The sequence below is a fragment of the Theropithecus gelada genome, chromosome 5, assembly GCF_003255815.1.
Source record: "Theropithecus gelada isolate Dixy chromosome 5, Tgel_1.0, whole genome shotgun sequence".
Classification (NCBI taxonomy): Eukaryota; Metazoa; Chordata; class Mammalia; order Primates; family Cercopithecidae; genus Theropithecus; species Theropithecus gelada.
This window is the reverse complement of record NC_037672.1, coordinates 6,015,943-6,031,849: the sequence shown is the minus strand read 5'-3', so window position 1 is coordinate 6,031,849 and position 15,907 is coordinate 6,015,943. Positions and strand designations below refer to the sequence as shown.

Genomic DNA, 15,907 nt, shown 5'->3' with positions numbered 1-15,907 from the left:
AAACCCCAAACCCAAATACATTCCACTGAGTCCTCTTCTCAGAGAAATTAGAGTGGTTATCATGTAAATTGCAGGAGGACAGGGGTCCTCATAACCGTTTGTTTACTGGGTATGTGAATGAGCCAGTTTATGGTAAACTAGTGGCCGGCTGGCCATGCATTCGGAAGGTTGCTCACTGAGCGTGTCCTGAAACTTGCCAGTGTCTGTGTGTGGCTCGCCACTTTGCAGGTTTGGAGTAGTATAATTTGGATTCTAGAGTGCTCTTACAGTTTGCAGAGTGTTTTACATGCGTTGGATACTGGAAGGTGGGTGATTATTATCCATTTTACAGTTAGGAAAAGCAATTCATGAGTTCAGTGGTGGAGTGGTAGCATTTTGTTCACCTACAGTTTGTGCTCTCTTAGAGTTGTTATTAATATATAACTTAATCTTTCTTTGTTTTTTAAGATACTGTATGCTCTCAAAATATTCTTGAATGGCCTTATGGATATGCTATACTACTGAAATTTGATTATTAATATTTTCTAATGGTTTATATAATTGGGAAAGTGAATAAAAATTTCTCATTAAAGCTGTAAATTAACACTTTGGAACGCCTGCCAGGAGACAACAAAGGGCGATGACAGCTTCTGCTGTGCCTCTGTGCTTCCTAGCTTGCTGTGATGGTGACCTGGGGTTCTCATGATTTTTTATTTTTTATTGATTTATTTATTATTTATTTATTTATTTGAGATGGAATCTCGCTCTATCGCCCAGGCTAAAGTGCAATGGCGTGATCTCGGCTCACTGCAACCTCCGCCTCCTGGGTTTAAGCAGTTCTCCTGCCTCAGCTGCCGAAGAAGCTGGGATTACAAGTGCCTGCCACCACGCCCAGCTAATTTTTTGTATTTTTAGTAGAGACAGGGTTTCACCATGCTCACCATGTTCACCAGGCTAGTCTTGAACTCCTGACCTCAAGTGATCCACCCACCTTGGCCTCTCAAAGTGCTGGGATTACAGGTGTGAGCCTGGGATTACAGGTGTGAGCCACTGTGCCCAGCCGATTTTTTAAAAAAACATAAGATGCTACAGGTAGTCAAAGGAACAAAAAAACCTGGTTGATAGAGCTTGCTTTTACACAGAGAGTAAGGAGTAAGCTCTTAGTTTATTTTGCTGTTTAAACATGAGAGCAAAAAAATATATATATATATGTTTATATATGACAGCAAATATATATATATCACTCGTATAGTATACATATTTACTCAGATATTAATAAATATGTGTATATATGTAATTAATTTCTAAGACAAAGCATGAAAAAATATGCAGTAACCAGGTTGTAATGACCATTCTGATTAAATGGGACCCCATTTTAGAGTATTGGAAAACATTTGATAAGCGATCCCTAGAGGTTCAGTGTTCTGCATTGGAGACTAGCCCTAGGTTTGAAAACCTAGTGACATAGGCTTGCTGTACAGAACAGTATGCAGTGTGTCAGCTGACACTGGTGTTGGTTTCACGATCCGAAGGAAATGGAATATAATTGCCGTCCTTGTCACACCTTGAGCATTATGGTAAGCAGATGCTTTCTGGTGCAACTGTTTGTAGTTGAACAGTGTTTATGACTAATATCTGCCATGGTTTTTAAGAGTGTTTCTAAAGGAAAGGGCAACTCTTGTCTGGCCTATTTTTCTATCTTCCTATTAAAAACTGTGGTATGACGTGGACAGAATGTAACTCTAGATGTTTACAATTAACTGTTTTCATTGTAATCTGTTTCTTGCTACTCAAACTGTGCAACTGTGGGATTTCTTATGTAGGATATCTGTAATATTTGTGCTGAGTCATTTTGAGTTAAGTGAATGCGGTAAAGTTCTATTTTTAGCCCGTCAAGGCCTAGTGAGGGCACTGGCTTAGCAGAACTCCCCATCACGCGCCTCTGTTTGGGTTATGCCCACCAATAAAGACTTGATTCCAGTTTAAATAGGACTTTGCTCACTGAGTAAATCTAAAGTTTTTGAGAAATAAGTTCACTTTTTTTGTCCACTGTAAAAAAATTTTTTTTCTTCCTGTGAGAAATTGAGACTCTTAAAAGTTAAAGTCTACATAGTGAAAGGTTATTTGCTTGTGCGTGTTTTCAACATTCATTTTTCTTTAAAGGTTGACTCTTATTTTTACCCTCCCAAATCCAGACTCTTCTATGTACTCTCCTTAAATTTTAAACTCCCAAGCTTTGTATAGAAGTCGATAATCTGATCCAGATGCTGAAAAGGAGACAAAGCTTTCACACTTGCAATATTGGCTTCGTTTGCTGGACCTTTGTTGTTGTTATCGTTGTAATCATGAGTGTTCATGTTTCTTTAAAACAGAAAAAGAAAAAATCGCCTTGTTTTTTTCAGAGTGTGAGCTCCTAGAGAACTAAGATGAGGTTTTGTGATTTTCCTTCGTTTTAAGTCTGGTATAAGACCTTGCTCACATAAATATTGAATGCTCTTTTTGATGGTGACTGACTTTTGGTCATATGATGGACATTTAGGCCCTTAAATCTGCCCCATGAACAAGATGACACACCTTTGGAAAAGCAGAAGCTATTCTGGGAGGTACATGAATATGTTCACGTTTTATCGCTAAGTTTCATTTAGTATGCTTTATTAGTAATAAGCATGTATACTAATTTGTATCTACAAACCTGTAATTTTTAAACTGTAGTATTCACGTAAATATTGGTAATGTATTTATTTTGGAACATGGATGATTTGTAAAACCTATGTATTAAAACAAAAGTATACAAATACCTGATTTGTACATACCTGGCTGTAACCTAATGTGTCTTTTTGTTGTCATGCAGAGCTCTGGTATCGAGACTTTAGTGGAGGAGCTCTGCTCCAGACTGAAAGACCTTCAGAGTAAGCAAGGTGAGGTCAAAAGCGCTGTGCACACACATGCCAGGGTTACATTCCTGAGGAATCTGGATTGGGGAAAAGCTTAGAATTGATCAGAAAAGAAAACCAGAACAGAGTCTTTGTGTCCAGTGTGTGTCACTAGGCCAGCCTCATGCTCCATCTGCAGCAATGTTAGTGGCTTCTGTGTCAGTTCCAGCAGTCCCTCAGAGAGAGTCCTGCAACCAAGGGAGGGACTTAGTCCACAGGCACCCTCAGAGATAGGAAACACTTCATGTTTTCTGTTTTCTGGGTTTTTTGTTGTTGTTGTTGGCTTCAAGTTGAAGCTCAGAGATCAGGAACAATATTGTCTCTTTCCTTTCGCCATCTTTGCCCCTCTGTTAATATCTGCCTGTTGATGTTAAGACTGCTAAATTAAGACATTAAATTAAGATGTTAAGACATGAATTACTTCAGGTGTGGAAGGGACTTCTGTTTTGACTCAACTTTTTTGGAAACACAGACTTGGCAAGTTTATTTAGTCATTTCGATATATGAACCCTCCTCATACTTTTTCTAACTTTTCTGCAATCTCTAAGAATGAGACCTTCATATTAAGGGTAAGGATCCTTGTTTCCTTACCCTCTTCATGGTCATTTTGCTGCCCACCAAGCCTTGAGCCTGCCTCTTAAGGGCACAGTTTATTTGTAACCTAAGACAGTATCCTAGGATAAATTAAAGGTATAGCCCTTTTTCCTATTTTAGTTGAAATAGCCCTTGCTCACCTACATGTTAAGTAATAGAGCAAATTGTAAGAAAGAATATTCTTTACAGATTAGTTTTAGTCAAGATGAGTCAATGTAAAGTCTATGAGTGTAGAATTTTGTAAAAAAATATTTTTGAAATCTAAACAGATGTTCTGTCCTTCTGGTCTAATTAATAAGTACACAGGGGACTTCAATCTCTTAATTAAGTGCCTCTAGAGCACTGTATCAGTGACGAGATGAACAGCTCTCACCTCTTGGCCTAATGCTAATGTGGTTAACCGGAGAATTCCCTCTGGCACACTGAAAAAATAGATTTTTATTAAACAGACAGATTGGTCTCGAGTTTGCCTTTTAAACACCAAAGTCTCTATTTCTTGTTAAAATTAGTTGAGAAACTTTGAAATACAGGGGCATTTATTAACTAGATATAAGACAAATCTTTCTGAATTTTTGTTTCATAACAGAAGAGAAGATTCACAAAAAGTTAGAGGGGTCTCCCTCTCCAGAGGCAGAATTATCCCCTCCAGCAAAGGATCAAGTGGAAATGTATGTAAGATTGTATTCAGTAATAAAGTGTGCATTTGTTAAAATCAAATTAATAACTGCTACATGGTTTCCATTTTCTGTTTGTCATCTTGTTTAGTTTCATTATATATAATTTAAGACACATTTATCAAGCGCTTATGTGCTTGACACTGAGAATTCAAAGGTGAAATAAGATGGTTCTATCCTTGGTGTGCATATTCAATAAATATTTGTGGAACAAATGAGTGAAACAAAGAAGGTTATTATTTGCTAAGTCTATGTATGTAATATTACCTTTAATATTCACAACAGCCCTTTGAAACAGCTGTAAGAAATTACGATTATCAGCCAGGCACAGTGGCTCACGCCAGTAATCCTAACACTTTGGGAAGCCAAGGCGGGTGGATCGCCTGAGGTCAGGAGTTCGAGACCAGCCTGGTCAACATGGTGAAACCCTGTCTCAAAAATTAGTCAGGCATGGCGGTACACACCTGTAATCCCAGCTACTCGGGAGACTGAGGCAGGAGAATTGCTGGAACCCAGGAGGCAGAGGTTGCAGTGAGCTGAGATTGTGCTATTGCACTCCAGCCTGGGCGATAGAGCAAGACTCTGTCTTATAAAAGAAAAAAAAAAGAAAAGAAAGAAAGAAAAGAAGTGATTGTCTATGTTCACAAGCAAGAACACTGAGTACCCACTGTTTACTGCGAAGGGAACATAGGCAAATCCTTGACCTGCCAAACCTGCTTCCTAAAGATACTTTTCTTTTTTCTTTGTAAATAATTAGTCTTAAAATAATCTGCATTATAAACAGACTTCCCTATTATACATTTTATTTTAATCTTCTGAACCTCTGAAACCTAAGAAAAAAATGGCATTTCCTTTGTTTGTATAGACCTGTATTGTCCAGCACAGTAGCTGCAAGCCATGTGTGACTACTGAGCACTTGACATGGGGCTGGTTCAAACTGTGATGTGCTGTCAGTGGACAATTCTCATTGGATTTCAAAGACTGTATATAAAAAAGAATGTAAAGTAGTAAACATTTTAAAATACTGATTACATGTTGAAATGATAATATCAGGAGTTTAGTTAAATGAAATATATTACTGAAGTGAATTTCACCTGTTTCTTATGTTTTTAATGTGCCTGCTAGAACACTTAAAATTACCTGTGAAGCTCAAAATACATTTCTGTTGGTCAACTCTTGATGTAGACTGAGAAAGAGAATCAAGTTCAGGCCCTTTGAAAACATGGCCTTTTACCACTTCATGTGTGACCTTGAGCATTGCCTCTGAAACAACAGTCCCCTCAGTAGCCAATGTGACATTAAATTCTTCCTTTCGCAGTCTGTTCTGCTCTGAAATCTTCGGTGGCTCCCAGTTTCCTAGCAAATCAAAAACACTTTCTCATTTTCAAGCCCCCTGAAACCAGCCTCCCTGGCTTTTTGTACCCTGCGTTTCTAGTGATCGCTGCTCTAATTAGTTCTCCATTCTGTGAGCATAACGTGTGCCTTCGTGTCCTCACACAGGTTATCAGGCCTCACAGGTAGTACTCACTAAACTTGCGGAATAAATCTGGAATTCCAAGGCTTAGTTGTGGCCCACTTTAACTGTTTTAGACCTCACCAATATCCTCTTTCTGACTACTTGAATGTGGTCATTCCTACCGTTTCTGAGGGCCTGCTTCAATGCCAGGCAGTATGCTAGCGGTTAAGAAGCTGCTTTTCCGACTCATTTTGCATATTAATTCCTTTACTCCTCAGAACTCTGAGAGGTAAATATTACTAGCTCTATTTTTTAGGTGAGGAAACTGAGCTATGGAGAGGTTAAGTAACATGCCGAAGGTCACACAGCTAGTAAAGTAGGTAGAGCAGGATTTGACCTCAGAGAATGTGGCTTTAGAGCTCATACTCTTGACTGATTTGCTACTGAGCTTTTCAACTGCATATATTTTCAATGCTCACAGTAACTTCATGAGGTAAGTCATAGGATCACCATTTTGCAGTTGAAGAAATAGTCCAAAGCAGTAAATAATGAGCTTAAAGTCGCAAGCAATAGTGACTTAGCTGAGATCCAAATTCAGATACTGCTTACTGAAGAGACTGCATTCTTCCTTCTATTATTTGTCCTTTTTGACCTCTTAATTAAAACGCAAACTTTGAAGATAAAAACTATCATCTTACATATTTTCTCAGTATTCTTAACAGTGTGTATCACAGTGTGGAGCAAAATGGTGCTTGATGCATGGGACTAATCTGAAGCATATTTTACTGTATTATAAATTATTGTAAAGTTAATGATTCTTGGATGATGTGAATGTTGACACTGCTAAAATGAAATATTCCATTATTTTGGATGGTAGTGTTGTTTTACTGTAACTAAAAAATCTGTATACTCATTTTTTGAACTCTTTACTCTGTTTTTTAGGTACTATGAAGCATTTCCACCGCTTTCTGAGAAACCAGTTTGCCTGCAAGAAATCATGACGGTGTGGAACAAGTCTAAAGTCTGTTCTTACTCTAGCTCTTCTTCATCATCCACAGCCCCACCAGCTAGCACAGATACTTCCTCTCCTAAGGACTGCAACAGTGAAAGTGAAGTCACCAAGGAAAGAAGCAGTGAAGTGCCCACCACTGTGCATGAGAAAACCCAGAGCAAAAGTAAAAACGAGAAGGAAAACAAATTTAGTAATGGCACAATTGAAGAAAAGCCAGCATTGTACAAAAAGCAAATCCGACATAAACCTGAAGGAAAGATTCGCCCTCGCTCATGGTCTTCTGGCTCCAGTGAAGCAGGCTCAAGTTCCAGTGGGAATCAGGGAGAATTAAAAGCATCCATGAAGTATGTTAAAGTAAGACACAAGGCACGAGAGATTCGAAACAAAAAAGGGCGGAATGGGCAAAGCAGGCTTTCTTTGAAGCATGGTGAAAAGGCTGAAAGAAACATTCATACTGGAAGTAGTAGCAGTAGCAGCAGTGGTTCTGTCAAACAGCTGTGCAAGCGGGGTAAGAGACCTTTAAAAGAAATAGGGAGAAAAGATCCTGGGAGCACTGAAGGAAAAGACCTGTACATGGAGAACAGAAACGACACAGAGTATAAAGAGGAGCCCTTGTGGTACACCGAGCCAATTGCTGAATATTTTGTTCCTCTGAGCAGAAAAAGTAAACTAGAGACCACATACCGAAACAGACAAGACACAAGTGATCTGACATCAGAGGCAGTGGAAGAATTGTCTGAATCAGTGCATGGTCTTTGTATCAGCAACAATAATCTTCATAAAACATACCTCGCAGCAGGTACTTTCATTGATGGTCATTTTGTAGAAATGCCTGCAGTTATAAATGAGGATATTGACCTCACTGGGACCTCATTATGTTCTCTACCAGAGGACAATAAATACCTGGATGATATTCATCTATCAGAATTAACGCACTTCTATGAAGTGGATATTGATCAATCCATGTTGGATCCTGGTGCCTCAGAAACAATGCAAGGAGAAAGTCGGATTTTGAATATGATTCGACAAAAAAGCAAAGAGAACACAGATTTTGAGGCAGAATGTTGCATAGTGTTAGATGGTATGGAGTTGCAAGGGGAACGTGCAATATGGACAGATTCTACCAGCTCCGTGGGTGCTGAGGGCTTATTCCTGCAGGACCTTGGCAATCTGGCTCAGTTTTGGGAGTGCTGTTCATCCAGCTCTGGTGATGCGGATGGGGAGAGTTTTGGAGGAGACTCTCCAGTTAGACTCTCTCCCATCTTAGACAGCACAGTGCTCAATTCACACCTGCTTGCTGGCAATCAAGAGCTCTTTTCAGATATTAATGAAGGATCTGGTATAAACTCTTGTTTTTCAGTGTTTGAAGTGCAATGCAGTAATTCTGTTTTACCATTTTCTTTTGAAACACTCAACTTGGGAAATGAAAATACAGATTCTAGTGCTAATATGCTTGGGAAAACACAGTCTAGATTGCTAATATGGACCAAAAATAGTGCCTTTGAAGAAAATGAACACTGTTCTAATCTTTCAACAAGAACTTGTAGTCCATGGTCCCATTCAGAAGAAACACGTTCAGACAATGAAACATTAAATATTCAGTTTGAAGAATCCACACAGTTTAATGCCGAAGATATTAATTATGTAGTTCCTAGAGTCTCGTCAAATTATGTAGATGAAGAACTTCTAGATTTTTTGCAAGATGAAACTTGCCAGCAAAACAGTAGAACTTTAGGTGAGATTCCTGCATTAGTTTTCAAAAAAACATCTAAACTAGAATCCGTCTGTGGTATTCAGCTAGAACAAAAAACAGAAAACAAAAATTTTGAAACTACACAAGTGTGTAACGAAAGTCCACATGGAGATGGCTACAGCTCAGGGGTTATTAAAGACATTTGGACAAAGATGGCAGACACAAATTCTGTGGCCACAGTAGAAATAGAAAGAACTGATGCTGAGTTGTTTTCGGCAGATGTAAATAACTACTGCTGCTGTCTAGATGCTGAAGCTGAACTGGAGACCCTTCAGGAGCCTGATAAGGCTGTGCGGAGGTCAGAGTACCATCTGTGGGAGGGACAGAAAGAGAGCCTGGAGAAAAGAGCATTTGCTTCTAGTGAGCTATCCAACGTGGATGGTGGTGATTATACAACACCCTCTAAACCCTGGGATGTAGCCCAAGATAAAGAGAACACATTCATTCTTGGAGGAGTTTATGGAGAACTCAAAACCTTTAACAGTGATGGGGAATGGGCAGTCGTACCACCCAGCCACACAAAAGGAAGCCTGTTACAGTGTGCAGCTTCTGATGTAGTGACGATAGCTGGTACAGATGTCTTTATGACCCCGGGAAACAGTTTTGCTCCTGGGCACAGGCAGTTATGGAAACCCTTCGTGTCATTTGAACAGAATGATCAGCCGAAGAGTGGGGAAAATGGGTTAAATAAGGGATTTTCTTTTATCTTCCATGAAGACTTACTAGGAGCTTGTGGCAACTTTCAAGTCGAAGATCCTGGACTTGAATACTCGTTTTCTTCCTTTGACTTAAGCAATCCATTTTCACAAGTTCTTCATGTAGAATGCTCATTTGAACCTGAAGGGATTGCATCTTTCAGCCCCAGTTTTAAACCGAAATCAATCCTCTGTTCCGATTCAGACAGTGAAGTGTTGCACCCCAGGATATGTGGTGTTGACAGAACACAATACAGGGCTATTCGGATCTCTCCTAGGACTCACTTTCGCCCAATTTCTGCATCCGAACTGTCCCCAGGAGGAGGAAGCGAGTCAGAATTTGAATCTGAGAAAGATGAAGCAAATATTCCCATTCCTTCTCAAGTGGATATATTTGAAGATCCGCAGGCAGATCTCAAACCTCTGGAAGAAGATGCAGAGAAAGAAGGCCATTACTATGGAAAATCAGAGCTTGAGTCTGGAAAATTCCTTCCCAGGTTAAAAAAATCTGGGATGGAAAAGAGTGCTCAGACATCACTGGATTCCCAGGAGGAATCAACTGGGATTCTGTCAGTAGGAAAGCAAAATCAGTGTTTGGAATGTAGCATGAATGAATCCCTGGAAATAGATTTAGAAAGCTCAGAAGCAAATTGTAAAATAATGGCACAATGCGAGGAAGAAATTAATAATTTTTGTGGTTGCAAAGCAGGTTGTCAGTTTCCTGCTTATGAAGATAATCCAGTTTCTTCGGGACAGCTGGAAGAGGTATGTGTCTGCGTATTGGTGTTTGACAAAAGGATTTGATCAGAGTTTAACCAAAGAACAGACATGTCAGGCAATGAAAGATAGGGTTAAATTATCGGGAAGTTAGCATAAATGTCTTAAAACTTAAATTGTTCTAATTTTACATGTAAGGACTTAAAATGGATTTGATATTTATAAATTTGAATTAGACAGTAGAGTTTTTCTGGAGAGAAAAAGCTTTTAAAAATCACAGGATGTAAGATTCCTATGTGTTGTCTTAAGATACATGTTATTGGCCGGGTGCAGTGGCTCACGCCTGTAATTCCAGCACTTTGGGAGGCCAAAGCGGGTGGATCATTTGAGGTCAGCAGTTCAAGACCACCTTGGCCAACATGGTGAGACCCCATCTCTACTAAAAATACAAAAATTACCCAGGCGTGGTGGTGGACACCTGTAATGCCAGCTACTTGGGAGGCTGAGGCAGGAGAATTGCTTGAACCCAAGAGGCAAAGGTTGCAGTGAGCTGAGATTGCATTCTGCACTCCAGCCTGGGTGAGAAGGTGAGACTCTGTCTCAAAAAAAAAAAAAAAAAAAAAAAAAACCATGTATTATGCTTAAAGCAAAAACCTAACACATAAGTGTTCCAGCGTTCAAAGTTGATGAATCAGGAAGTGGCTGCTATTAAAGTGTAGCAAGCCTGTCTAACTGACTCTTAGAAGTTGATCATTTTATCAAAAGTTGTGTTTTCCACTTAAAACAAATTATATCTCTATGGAGTTCTCAAAAATACATTGTGGTACATGTAGAAATTCACCCACAACCCAAATGCAACAAAATTGCTTCTAAAGAACCTATAAAGAGGTATCTTGCTTTATACAAAGTACATATTCCAGAAGCTGTGTGGGTTACATGTGACAGCTATGGAATGAGGATAATATTAAGTTTTGTGAATGAGAGTCATTGTACCCCTCCACTGTATGCCGAAGAAATGGCTTGAGGTTAAACTGATTGTACAAGAAATAACACTTAAGACAATAACCTGTTTCACAAAAAAAAGCATAGCAGTCTGCCCACTTTTCCACTGTTTTCGATATGTGAGTGCCTGACCTTTCTCCAGAAACAGCTTATTTAATTTTGTTTTTGTTTTTGTTTTGTTTTGGGGACAGTGTCACTCTGTCGCCCAGGCTTGAGTGCAGTGGTGCAATCTCAGCTCACTGCAACCTCCACCTCCCAGGTTCAAGTGATTCTCCTGCCTCAGCCTCCTAAGTAGCTGGCATTAAAGGCATGCACCACCACGCCTGGCAAATTATTTGTATTTTTAGTAGAGACAGGGTTTCACCAGGTTGTCCAGGCTGGTCTCGAACTCCTGACTTCAAGTGATCCACCTGCCTTGGCCTCCCAAAGTGTTGGGATTACAGGCGTGAGCCGCCACGTCCGGCCAAGCTTATTGAAAAAAGAGATGGAGGTGTTCAGAAGTCATGCTACCTGTGGCCGGAGAGCAGATGAGTGTTGCCCTTCCTCCCGACTGTCCTGCACACCCTCCCCTCTCCTGTACACCCAAAACGTACAATTTAGGATTGTACATCCAAATCCTACCCATACCGTGAGACTTCCTTCGTATGCCACCTCCTTCACGGACACTTTTCCTAATTCCCTCTCTCCCCTGCTCCAGCCCCGCTCTGCATCAGAATTAATTTCGCCCCTCTCTTAATTTTCATGCACTTTATGCCTCTTTTTGATGGCATTTTCCATTTCTCATGAGTTATTTATATCCTGGACTATAAGCTCCTTGTGGCTGTGGACCATGCCTTACTCATTTGTCCATCAGAGTGCCCAGGTGTGGGGCTGCTTGCCTGTGATTCGAGGAAGCCCCCAGGTGACTTGAGAGTCATTGCTCTAATCAGCTACCTAGAGACCTGTAGAGGATGAATTTAATCCTATTGAAGCACTGCTAAGAAAAAACCCAGTAATGTTGTTAGCCTTTATCTGTTTGTTTATTGCCCCATTTTTCATCCTTAAATACTCCTTCATGTACTTTGTATTTCACCTGGTTCCAGATTGGGAAGAAAGAAAAAGAGGAAAGAAGCAAGATTCTACATACCACTACCATATTCCTTCGCTTTCTAGTATGTTGATGTATTTATGTGTTATCAGAATTCTGGGTTTCCTTGAAAGGTCTTAGCCGCCAAAAACATTCCCAGAGGACATTTTGGGATGGTCTGATAGTTTAGATGTTGCCAGCACTGCTCTCTCGGCAGCGTTGTTACAGTTCAGAAGCCGGGTTCAAGCTTACTTCATAGATTCATCTGAGATATGGAAGAGGCTGAGAGAGTGACCTGAAGGGACAGTTTGGGGCCAGCCTGGTACTAGAACCTGTATCTTTCTGTTCTGTCACATTGTTTGGTCAGTTTTAAAGGTGCTTTTAAGAGGATGTGCTTCCGACCCTCTTCCTGAGTCAGTCCAGTCTTTTCAGAAAGCAATCTGGGAGGCGTGTTTGAAGATCAGTAGAACCCCATCTATTGAGTCAGTCCAGTCTTTTCAGAAAGCAATCTGGGAGGCGTGTTTGAAGATCAGTAGAACCCCATCTATTTCAGACCTAGATGATGAAACTGTAGGATTTCCAATAGAACTGGTGTCTAAGAGCATGAAAATATGATTATTTTCCAAAGTTTAGTGTAGTTCAATTCAGCAAACATTTAGTGAATAGCTGTTTACATGCCTGTTGCTAACGTAGGTGTTCTGGGTGAATGAGACTTTGTCCTTGCCCATACAGAATTCAGTGTAGTGAAGATGACCAACTTGTACCATGTTACTTCTTTTAACTGAAGCAGGTAATTTATTCATGTGGTTCAAATTCAGAAGTTACAAGTGTATATGTACATACACAGTGAAAGGCTCCCTCCCCGGCAGCAACCACTAGTGTGAGGTCTGATGTATTCGCCAAGGATATTTTTTGCACGTATAAACAAATAAATGTTCATATGTATTTCTTCCTATATTTTCTTTTTACTGAAATAGTACTTTATTGTTATCACCCTTCCTTTTTTTATTTTCTGCATACTATTCCATTGTATGGATATACCATAATCTGCCTAGTCAGTTCTTTATCTTTTAGGGCATTTGACCAATGCAGTTTTAGGTGCTGTAGGTAGAATGGTGGAGGGGAGCACAGAATGCTGTGGGAACCTGCAGGAGAACCCTCCTAGCCTGTGAAGGTTGAGGAAGGCTTCTTGAGCGTACCTGAGTGTCCAGAGTAGAAGGAAGGAGGCAGGGCAGTCCAGGCAGAAGGAACAGCAGAAGCAAGGGTAAAGAGAGTTGAATCTGCTGATGTGTGCAGGGCAGCTGTGAACAGTTATCTCATGGTCTCTGGAGTATAAACCGTACAGTTAAGAGTAGCACAGATGAAGCACAGTGTGCCTTGGCATCTGTACATACATTGGTGGTGAAAATGTTCTTGTTGTTTCCTTGGTTGCCAACTTAGTACCAAGCACCTTGAGGCACAGAAAATAAGCAAAAGACTTACTTGCTGTCTTCAGGGAATTTCAGTCTACTCAGGAGAGGAGCTCACTGTGCTGTGGAGGTCAGCAGGTCTGGAGGGACAGAAAGGCTCTGATGAGTGAAGAAGGAGTGGGGGTCAGGGGTCTTCCTGGTGATGGGCCACCCAGCCCATCTATGTTGAGGCTTCTGTCACCACTATCCTACTGGATGCCCATGTAGACCTCATGCGGTAGGTGATTTTCCCCACTTCTGAAGACACATAGGCTCTAACAGGTGAGACAGCTGCCCCACATCCCAGCGTGAGGGGCAGGCAAAGCATTTTCCGCCGCTTTGCACCTCTGTGAACTGAGGAAAGCTCACACCAGCAGTTCTGCGTTTCATTTGTCTCTGTTGCACTCAGCATCTCTTCACTGATGTTTCTTTTCTTCCTTCCCAGAGAACAAGGTACATGGAAGTCTTGCTTCTCCTGGTGTGACCCAAATGAGAGCTGATTGTGGCAAAGGGGCAAGATTCCCAGAGTCAAACTAAAACCAGGCGCCTTTCTCATTACCCAAACTAGGAGTATTTTGTGAGAATGTAAAGCTTGGAGCCTTTGTTTCCTTCACCCAGCTTCCACCTTCTAAAGAATTTCTGAATTTTACTTCTGTTGCTAAAAACATTTCTGGTTAGGCTTTTTGGATTAAGTTTATGTCTTCTTTTCACTGTTTCATTCATTCATCAGCTATTTCTTATGTACCTGCTCAGCCAGGTACTATTCTTGGTGCTGGAAATAAGTAACAAAGCTCTCGGTGCTGGTGGAGTCACATCCCACCTTGGGGAGCTGACAATGAACATGTTAAGCTATATAGTGTATTACAACATAAATGCTGTTGGAAAGGAGGAGAGCTGGACGAGGGGCATTGGGGTTGGGAGTGATTGCAGGAGTTTGCTGTGTTACGGGCAGTATGAGAACAGGCTTCCTCGCCAAGGTGCAATTTAAGGAAATACTTAGAGGTAAGAGAGTGAGCCGAGAAGATGCCTGGCAGGAGAGGGAGGGCAGCACTGAGGCTGCTGCTATGCCTGCCTGTCCATGACAGCGACGTTCTGATCTGCTTTCAGCTTCCTCCATTGTCTCTTCGTTCTTTTCATTCCCAGCTACACCAGAAGTTGAATTAATACATTAGATGGTGTATTAGATGAACATAGCATGATCCAGCCTAGAAGTTACAAATGGCTGAGAGGAGAGATGTCATGACAAGATGCATATTCCTTGAATATGTTTACTGAAGTATAAAACGGGACAAATAAGTCCCTGCCATAGGAACTGACATTCAAATGGAAGATGCAGAAAAAAGACCCCCAAATTTATGGTAGAAACTGGTGTGCTCTTCACAGTGGTTTCAGCAAGAGAGAGAGAAGAAATGATGTATGAGATAGTCAGAGACTGTTGGCCTGGGGAGACTTTTCTTTACGTCAGCAGACACTGAGTATCTTCTTTGTGAGGGGGCCCTGTACTTGGAGATGCAAAGATGAAGAAGACATGGTCCCCTCAGGAAGCTTACAGTCGGGTTCTGCTGGGATCTAAACTCCTCTTGGTTCATGCTGCCCCTGCTCCCCAGGTGCCTGGCCCCTCCAGCCTGCTTTCCCTGACCTGTCCCATCCCCCACCATGAACTCACTCCCTTTCTTGATGTTAATCCTCAAGAAAGGATGAAAAGATAAGCAGTATATTTAAACTGATCATTCCTGCAAAGAGCCTTTTCTTTCTCAAATAAGAGCCTGTTAACCTCTAAATCCATTTATCTTCAATAGCACCTTAGGGAGCTGATGGAGAGAGTTCTGAGTGGGGCACCTTCCTTGCTCCCCCTGAGTAGCCCTAAGGAATCTCACAGGACAGGCTAGACCTTTTTAAGAGGTCTTAGAGTGTAGGGAATTGCATGCCAGGTGCTGTTAGCCACCTTGAAAGAACTGCAGGCCTTGCGTGGTGCCGCCTTGTTTGCAGGAAGCCCAGCCCTGTCCATTCCCCTGGACCTAGCATCTGTTTATCCCAATTTTTATTGTTAGGATAAGCTGTAGGAGAAAATAGCAAAGGTTAACTTGACTTCTCTGGGTAGACAGTACAATTCTCCTTCAGTTTCTGACTTAGGAGTGTTTCCAAAAAGTTAAGTGAAAACAAAAGTTGGAAATGTTTCCCTTTTAGTTACATGACAAACACTCATTACTGAATTGAACAGTTTTAGACCCATAAATAATTAAGTTAAAAGTGTAACAAAATCCTATTAGGAAATTGATGATCCATTTGTTTCTAAAACACTTTGGATTTTAAACTTGAACACGTAGTGAAATGTCTTTCAAAGCAGTGATGATGGGTGCAGTGTTCACAGGCCTCTCCACTGAGCAGGTGTCTACTGGGAACGCAGCATTAGGGGATGTGGGTGGTAGAAAGATACAGTGGCCAAGCCTCACCCTGGGCGAGCGAGCTGGTGGCAGGCTCACCCTCTCAGGCACAGTGAGGAAGGCACACAGAAGGGGGTTGCCCTGACTGCTAGCATGCCAGGTATACATGGTGACTGAAGCTGCCACAAGTCTTC

At 41.1% G+C, this 15,907-nt stretch overlaps 1 protein-coding gene across 2 annotated transcripts in view; it reads left to right on the top strand.

The window, feature by feature from the left end:
* KIAA0232 (KIAA0232 ortholog) overlaps positions 1–15,907 on the top strand; it is a 97,571-nt gene that overhangs the window by 68,049 nt on the left and 13,615 nt on the right. For both annotated transcript variants that reach the window (XM_025386137.1, XM_025386135.1), the window contains 3 exons: positions 2,831–2,897; positions 4,093–4,174; positions 6,579–9,861. In XM_025386137.1, coding sequence (XP_025241922.1) covers positions 2,831–2,897; positions 4,093–4,174; positions 6,579–9,861 — 3,432 coding nt within the window. The remainder of the gene's footprint in view (positions 1–2,830; positions 2,898–4,092; positions 4,175–6,578; positions 9,862–15,907) is intronic.